At 46.0% G+C, this 8,708-nt stretch overlaps 1 protein-coding gene across 1 annotated transcript; it reads right to left on the bottom strand.

Moving 5' to 3' along the window:
* Erg28 (ergosterol biosynthesis 28 homolog) lies at positions 1–8,647 on the bottom strand. The gene is made up of 5 exons (XM_041658038.1): positions 8,444–8,647; positions 5,966–6,126; positions 3,503–3,593; positions 1,064–1,182; positions 1–930 (listed from the first exon to the last, which is right to left on the bottom strand). The coding sequence occupies exons 1-5, from the start codon at positions 8,479–8,481 to the stop codon at positions 851–853; spliced, it is 489 nt and encodes a 162-aa protein (XP_041513972.1). The 5' UTR covers positions 8,482–8,647; the 3' UTR covers positions 1–850.
* Positions 8,648–8,708: the final 61 nt, after the last annotated feature.

The raw sequence follows: 8,708 nt of genomic DNA, 5'->3' as shown, positions 1-8,708 counted from the left end.
TCAGAATAGAAGGTTTTTCTATTTATTATAAAATGCATTACACAAATACAACTGACCGAAAGGTCTAAAAACAGTCCAGACTCTTTCAACCTTTATCCAACTGTAGATAAAAGAGAAGCCTGGTCCTGCTCACACGGAGGGCAGCCCTTCTCGGAAGAGCTGCCTGTCCCTTGGATGGTCAGAATCTTGGGGTCCAGCAGCAGAAAGAAGCCCGTATGTGTGGACAATCCCTGGAAGCAGCCCTTGGTCGCAGCTGCTCTGGGCAGGCAGCAGCTTGAGTTCACAGTTCTCATGTTCCCACCACACAAGTCAAAGCAAGGAACGGCGATAAACGGAAAAAGTGAAAGACCAGAAAAGGGAGCCAGCTAGGGGAGGGCACATGGGCGTGTGTGGGGGGCTTCTGAGGATTTCTTTTTTTCTTTTTTTTTTTTTGGTTTTTCGAGACAGGGTTTCTCTGTGGTTTTGGAGCCTGTCCTGGAACTAGCTCTTGTAGACCAGGCTGGTTTCGAACTCACAGAGATCTGCCTGCCTCTGCCTCCCAAGTGCTGGGATTAAAGGTGTGCGCCACCACCGTCCGGCTCTGAGGATTTCTTAACTTTGATTAATGTAACAGAATATTTCTTAGATGACTCTAAATTATATATACATGTTACATAAGTTTTCTGTATGAACATCTTAAATATTTAAAAACATTAAAAACCCCAAACCCCAAAAGCTAAAGATGCTGAACCTAGATGAAGGAACTAAGGACACAGTTGAAAAGAAATGATGTAAGGACATAGGATGAAGAATGAAGACAGCCAAGGCGGAAAACAATGATGTTTTGGAGGTGGCAAGGCTGGCCTCAGTTTCAGTTTCTCTTCTTCTGTATGGATCCTGGTTCTGCCTCTAGATACCGGAGCCCAACCAGCATACCCAGGATGGAGAGACCTTCAACACAGAGAGAAGATTAGCGGTGGCTATAAAAACTGCACCCCACAAGTCCAACACACCTGTGCTCCGCACCAGCCCCACCGCCGCAGGGGTCACTACCGCAGGGGGTCTAGGGTGGCTTGGTGCTTACTTGCCACCATCAGGGGTGCCAGCACACCAACTGTGGGAGCTGCTGTTCCAAATACGAACAACTCCGAGAGGAAGTGTCCCAGGGCGAGGAAGAAGGTCCACAGCGTGATGTGGTAGAGTCTGTAAGGGACAGAGATGGGAACTAAAGTGACTATGTGTTTGGTGCAGCATTGCAGAGGGTGTCGGCTGACTGGACACAAGTGACACATTGCTTAGAAACACCTGGCTATTTAATCACATCAAGTTCTACTCTCCTGGGGCAAAACTAGAGACCTCTGAGGCATGGGCCAAGCAGTCACAGTGGGCCTTATGACTTAGCAAGGTAGAGAGAAGTCACCATGAGAGAATCTGGATGGTAGACTTGGGCCGTGCAGCAGTTCTGGATCAAACATACTCACGTGCTCAGTGCCAGCTGACAGACTCTAGCCGAAGCCTACCCTAGCAGGTGTCTGGCCACGAGCCAGCCAGTGCTGTGTGACGGAACCGAAAATGAGTGTTTTAAGTGGCAAGAGGCCCTCAGATGCTCTTGCAGTACATGTTTGCTAGTTTATGTCTTGGCCTAAAATCTGGTCTGGGGAGGTCATACAGCAAATCCAGAGGAAGAGAACTTGCTCCTCGGTTTTGACAATGAGATGGTGGCTGACCACCTGAATTTCAGGTATGTTTTTTTTTGTTTTTGTAAACTATGAAAAAAAAATTAGGACACACTCCAAGTAAACTAATGAAGCACAGTGTGAGCAAGACTCAGCCGTAGCTACCGGTTTTCACATTTTGACACTTTTGGTTCTTTTCAGTTCTGGGGATCACACTCAGGGACTAATGAATGCCAGGCAAGCACTCTGACTCTGAGCTAGATCCCCAGGTGGATACTTTTATATTACGAAGAAATAAACATTACAGAAATGGAAACATCTGTGCACCCTTAGCATACCCTAACTGCCTTCTCCTCCCTCCCCTTTTCAAAAGTACCCAGTGTCTTAAATTGGCTTTTACCATGCTGGTGCATGTTGTGTGTGTGTGTGTTTCTGGTTAGGGAGGGAATAAGCTCAGGCCGCATGTCAGAGGGCAATGGATCAAAGTCCTAAGCTTGAAGTGACTGGAAACATTAACTCAGCATTTGCAATTGCTCTGGGCTGGAGGCAGGAAAACTCTGAGGGGTGAGGGTGAGAATGAACTTCTGTTCACTCTCCGTGCACAGCAAACAGAAGCTGCAGCCCTTATACCTGGGTCTTCAAAATGATTATCCCATCCTCCCTTCTTCTCATTCACCCTGAGAGGTAGAACAGCTATCTTATTATCATTTTATAGATGGTACAGAGAGAGCAGACAACAAACCCGGCTACCGGCAACACTGAGAGCAGAATGTGTTTTCTTTGCTTTCATTCTTGACCCCCGGCAGTTTCCACTAAACCATACTGCTTCTAAAAATATGTGTCCAATCTAGGACATGTAATCCAGTTTCAAGTTTAAAAAAAAATTAAAAATAAAGATGGAAAGATCAAAGGGCTAATAGTTTTGCTTCAAATCCCACTTGAGTTGGTCTCCCTCTGCTTAAGTTAATTGAGTTTTTAATATTTATATTACAAAATCAGTAATGAAAATCACTACCTTCTCTCCCCAGGGGCTGCTGAGAGACTGAGGCAAGGTCATGTAGGTGAAAGCTCCTGGAAAAACCAGAGAGGAGCCATAAATCTTGTTGCTTTCTCTCTTCCCCAGATGCTGAGGGGGAGGGACAAGATAAAAAGATTTCAGTGTAAGGTTGGCCCTTTGATAGCTTCACCCAGTGAATTGAGCAATGGTGCTTCAACCGAGATAGTGAGTACTACCGGGAAGAAAGCTTGAGCCCCCTCCAGTGGCCAAGACTGGGTATGGCATCATCTAGAAAAGAGGCTAGGATGGCCTGCCTCTGTTTATTTTCATCTTACTCTTTGGAGAGGCAGCATACACGTTTCCCATACTGACTGACTTCTTCATGGACGGGCCTCTTTCAGCTTACTTGTGAGTTTCTCTCTTTTCATGGATTTCTGGTCGTTCCTGATTAATGAGGATTGTACAAAACGTATGTATGGGACTAGGGATGTAGCTCAGGGTTAGAGGATATATTGACTGTACTCAAGGGCCTTCATTTGATCCAGCAGCACTTTGAAAACAACACTCCAAGACTAAACTGAGCACAGCATTCTAGTTCTATAGAAGAGAGGTGGTTCCAGTCAAGACGTCCGATGCAGGCCACTAGTCAAAGGCAATGTCATTTGCTATGCTCTGTCAGGCCTAAAGGCATTTCAGGGCCTAAAGGAATGGTGAGGCAGGACTCTCATTCTCTATACTCTATGCTAATGCCGTAAAGTGACTTAACAGGTCCCAACAGCAGGGCAGTGCACATGCGTGGAGCCTGACTGGCAACAACAGGAAGCCAAAGGCCTTCTTTCCCCTGACATACGTTTTGTTGTGGATGTCAATGGCACAGAGGCAACGAATCACGGACGAGAGCAGCGTCCAGATCCCAAAGGTCCGGGCTTGGAGGCCATTCACTGTGTAGTAAAGAACGAGAGTGGTGAGAAGGGGAGGGCCGAAGTGAGCTTTGCCCTAAGCTAGTCTACTTCCCTGGTGAGACAGAAGGTAGCCCAGCCTGACCTCCCTGTGGGGGCCCCTGAGGAGCAGAATGGAAGGAATTCTGAGTGCTGCTCCATTCACTTCGGATGCCTACAGTTGGAAGGGAATGCTGCAGAGATGGTCTGAACACAGAGATGCCTAGCAGGACCGACAGACTTTGTAGACTGCTAGAGACCAGACACCAGCATAGATGTGTTCAAGGCGTGGGCTTCCAGAGGTCTCGGATCTGCTCTGTTGCGATGATGCACAAACCAGGATGGCTTCTTGTGCACACAGAAGTGTAAAAATACTATCTCACTGGGGGTTCTGGGGTCTCTGCTCTTGGTAGCTTGATCGTGATACGGCTGAACTAAATAGCTTGCCTTGAAGATTCAAGTCACATTTCCCTGTAACAGTGGCACTTTCTGTGTCACCTGAAGGAGTTTTATAAAATCTCCACACTCTGGACACCTCATGAGTTATATCAGATTCTCTAGTCATGAGTACTTTCTAGAAACAGCCTGCTTGCGTAACTTAACTGTAGAGCCAGGGAACTGAAGCACCCTGTGGATTTCAAATGTTCAAACTGCAAAACACAGTTCTTTTGCTGATCTCTCTTACAGAAAATTTTTTTTCTTATTAAAAAAAAAATCTGGGAGTAGTTCAGTTGTTAAGCACTTGCCCAGCATGCAGGATAAGGCAAGGCGTCCTGGGTTTGACTCCCAGCACTTGGGGTGGGGTGGGAATCAATGAACAAAGTTGACACCCGAGAAGTTTATTAACTTTCACTTGGGCTTAAAAAATTCGTTTGCCTTTGGAAAAGCAGATAACTCTGCTAAATTCACACCAAGGACCTTTTAGAGCGTAATGAGAAAATACTTGTAACGTCAGCCATTTGGCCACACATTCTTTAGAAACCAAGTTCATGGCTTTTCTAATGAAGACCGAAGAAATTCCTTTAGTGTGATATATTCAAAACCTGACAAGGATCAAGTGGAAGTTTACATGTCTGGGCCACTAGAGCACTGTTCTGCCAACATACATGTGCACATGCTCGCTCTCTCTCTCTTTCTGAGCAAGAAGATGCCCTCTCCACTTCCAGATAATTTCTAATATTCTGTGATGTGCAACTATACAAGTTCCACGACCACCCGGGACAGCAACTGAGCAGCAAGAGTCCTTCCTGCTCACATTCCCAGGTCCTTGACGCCCATTATATCTGAACTTTGTTCAAAGTAAGCCTCAGCCTACTTAATTTCATTCCTACCTACGTGCTGCAGAGGAATGAGTAGGTCAGAGCCTGGATCTGGGTTAGCTATAAGTGTGACAGAGCTGCTGTCAATCAGAGCTGCAGCTCCCAGTACCCCCGTGCCAATGGCGCCAAGTGCCAGCTGCAGAGAACAGATACGCAGTGGAGAGCTTCGTGAGTTGGGAAAGGTCACTGTGACTGGAAGGTTTACTTTCAGAGAGCAATCTGGAGGGGTTTGGAGTATTCACTTGGACCAGAGCTCAGTTTGGGAAAATCTTGGCTTGGTAACTGTCTACCTGTTACACAGATGATGGGCCATGTGTGCGTGCCCTGATTTCGGATGAGGGCACTGAGAAACAGTAAAACATCTATTTATGGCTTTCGAATAGCACCCCAGAGTCAATATGTCACTCTATTTCCTTGCTTGTCTTTATGCAGGAGAATCTGAACATATCCATTGTCCAGGGTAGTGTCAACCGAATGAAGAGGTGTCCAGAGATAACTGGGAAAAAGGGGTCAAGTGCTTCCCACACATTCTATTTCTCTAGTGGCTACCAAGACTGGATTAGACAACAGAACCAGCGGGATATTTCTAGAACTAGAGTCCCAGGCAGGATCGAATGATTAGATTTGGAGATGGAAAGAAGTGTCTGTGTTTTCATAGACTAAGTAGCCTGGTTTGTTCAGATCTATAGCCCAATTGGGGAATTAACAGGTAGGCCAGTGCTACACAGAATACATTTCTTTACATTATTTTCTTTTTGTTATTCTAATTAATTAATTTTTTTGGGGGGGGAGCAGGAGGTTGAGACAGGTTTCTCTGTGTAACAGCCCTGGCTGTCCTGGAACTCACTTTATAGACCAGGTTGGCCTCGAATTTGCAGAGTTCTGCTTCTGCCTTCCCAACGCTGGGATTAAAGGTGCGCGCCACCATGCCCGACAATGCATTTACTTTTTGATATAGGATCTCACCAAATTGACCAGTCTGGCTTTGAACTCTCAATCTTCTTGCCCTATCCTCTTGGGTGCTAGGATTATAGACATGTTCTTTTGACTTCTTACCAAGGTTTGGCTTGCCAGTGTAGAGCTTCTCATAGAGAAAGGTGTGGTCTCGGAAGCTCTGGAGCGTGTTCCCCATGGCTATGATGGACACCATAACCAGCCAGCTTCGTAACACGTTCAGGAAGCGGCTCATGATTCCCCTCACAGAGAGGGTGCGCTGCCTTGGAAACAAAGAGGACAAAATGAAGGTACTTCCTCATCCACCACGGCTTCTCACCTCTGGGGTTACTCTGGGTCCCACTCGCAAGAGTTAGTCCGAGGGACACTGGCGGAACACATCACAGACTCCTCCTCGCGTCCTCTGGAGCAACCCTGTTTTCTTGCCACACCGCTTTCACTTGACATGATGCCTAGGAATACCTGCCCTACAGGGAGGAATGCTGAACTCTGTTCAGAGTGACCGAGGCTAGAAAAGAATGCAATGGGCGGGAATTCTAGCAGGAAAGAAATGGCAAGAAGGGGAGCAGAAGAAATGGGGTAGACGAATATCTCTATAAAGTGACAGAATGGGTTTCTGGGTGAAGCTTGTGCTGCTACCAGTGCTCAGACCCTGTAGTGAGGGTGAGTGAACGGTGACTTCGCAGCACGATATTAAGTCATCCCCCAAAGCACAGTACTGCTGTGAGCCAGCATTCCATCCCCTTGCCTGGAATCAGTACTGTGTCTTCATCTCTTCATGCCATTTCTTTACAATACAAGTGGCTCAAAGGTGGTTCTAAATCTACTCAGATACCTGGATACTGATGACATACTTCCAAACTTATAGAAGCTCTACTGTCTATTTGAGTGGAAGCTATGGTGTGGTTGACCAACTGGTATTCTTAGTTTTCCTCTGCTTGGTTCCCAGATACATAGTGTTACATAAACTAAAACAATCTAAAAAGTTTTTTTTTTTTTTTTTTAAAAAACAAACTTCCTTGGCTTGGTGTTGGGCTGCAAGAAAAACTACACTAGTTATCAGTTAGGGGGAACTGGTGCCCTATACTTGCCCCATGTATCTAACATTGTATTTCACTCACTACCTATATCACCATAGGCAGGCACTACTAGTATTTCCATTTTACAAATGGAGCTCAGAACTAGTAGCTAAGTGATTTGCTTAGGTCACATAGCTAATACATGGCAGAGTGTCATGGCCTGTTGAAATGACTCTGTGTAAATACTACCTCCCGACGAATATTTTGATGAAATTCCCATCTTAAAAAAATATTTATTTACTTGTTTTGAGACAGGGTTTTACTATGTAGCCCTGGCTGGTCTGGAACTCATTATATAGACCAGGCTGGCCTTGAACTCACAGAGATTCATCCGCCTCTTTCTCCTGAGTGCTGGAACTAAAGACGTGTACCACTATGCACAGCCAAGTTCCCATTGTTTTTGAGGAAGCTAAACACACCAGAAACGCTGTTGTCTTCAGATGGTAGAAGAGCGAGTTTCTATAACCTTTTTTTAGATCAAGCCTTGTTGAGTAGTGATTTCTATCAGTTTGATCTAAATGAATCCCACAGAGATAAATTTATCACGATCATCATAATTTTGGCCCTTCATCGATCTGTTGTCAGGCTAACTTCTTTGTCCTGAAAGCTGTAAGAAACTATCAGGCTGCCTTTATCACTGTGGTAGTATGTTTCCGTATGTTTCCACACTACCCAGCACTGATAGTAAAGTGAAGTGACCAAAATCCATCTAAACAGGGCGTCAGAAGAAAAATGGTGAATCCAGGGGAAACAGAGGCCCCAAACACAGACTTTCCCAGTCTATCGAGTCTCTGGCCCTCACAGACATTCACAGCCTAGGCCAAGATCCACTTCTCTTTATTTTGTCAACAGCAGACTCAATTTGACTTAGTTAAAAAAGCTGCACCTTCACACATACTCCCTTTCAATAGAACGTAGACTGTATGCCTTCCATTCTACAGATCTTAGAAATCTCAGTAGAGAGCTGATGAAGACACAACCAGTGTATTTCCGTATTGCTCTACCAATTCCTCAAATCCATTTCCCTGGAGTTTTGAGGTGATGGGAGGGGCGGGGTTTACAGTATCAATTTCCAAATTTTGTCCAGACCCAGTTCAGCGTTGATGCACTGCTAATTAGCAATCAGGAAAGAGGGATTCCTATCCTAGCTCCACTACTCAGCTCTGGGGTCTCAGGCAAGTCACTGAGACTCCACAGCCCCAGTTTTCTCACCCGTAAATTGGGGATATAAACATTTATCTCAAGGGTTACTGGAGAATTACACGAGAAAACGAGAAAGCTCCCTGCACAGAGCTAGGTTCAAAGTGACTGCTCGTTCATTCACCCGTCCCAGAATTTAGCAAACGCTCTCCATTTTCCTAGTACCCCCTTGGACATCGTTTCTAGATTCCTTCCCCTCCCAAAAGGTAGCTTTCCAGGCAACCCCCACTTTCCTAAATTCTTCAGATAGACTCATTCGTATGCAAAACGAATACCTACATCCCATTCCAAATTCTCCTACCTGACGACCCAGTACTGCAGCACGAGAACCAGCAGCATCCACAACCCAGCTCCCCCAGGACAGCGCCAGTCCCAAGTCCACTCGGGCCACTGTCCCCGCCCCAACCTCAGTCCAGCTCTAGGATTGGGTCGTTCCTGTCAGTCCTCGCTCCGATTGGCTGGGCTCGTTCAGTTAGAGCAGGCGATAGGGAGTAAACCCCTTTGCTGCCAATCAGCAGTTGCGTACGCCTAAGCCTCTCCCCGCTGCGCCGCTCACGCGGTAAACC

This window comes from Microtus oregoni, unplaced genomic scaffold (genome assembly GCF_018167655.1).
Source record: "Microtus oregoni isolate MIOR12 unplaced genomic scaffold, Mior012 000009F_ref0000495, whole genome shotgun sequence".
Taxonomy (NCBI): domain Eukaryota; kingdom Metazoa; phylum Chordata; class Mammalia; order Rodentia; family Cricetidae; genus Microtus; species Microtus oregoni.
The sequence above is the reverse complement of the archived record's forward strand: the minus strand, read 5'-3'. Positions and strand labels throughout refer to the sequence as shown.

Bases quoted from the DNA above. Each gene is read 5' to 3' on its own strand.
- Erg28 (XM_041658038.1), bottom strand. From the start codon at position 8,481: ATGCTGCTGGTTCTCGTGCTGCAGTACTGGGTCGTCAG. The intron at 3,594-5,965 runs GTAAGAAGTCAA...TTTACTACACAG, and splicing joins CACTGGCAAGCCAAACCTTG to TGAATGGCCTCCAAGCCCGG. The intron at 931-1,063 runs GTAAGCACCAAG...TCTGTGTTGAAG, and splicing joins GGCACCCCTGATGGTGGCAA to GTCTCTCCATCCTGGGTATG.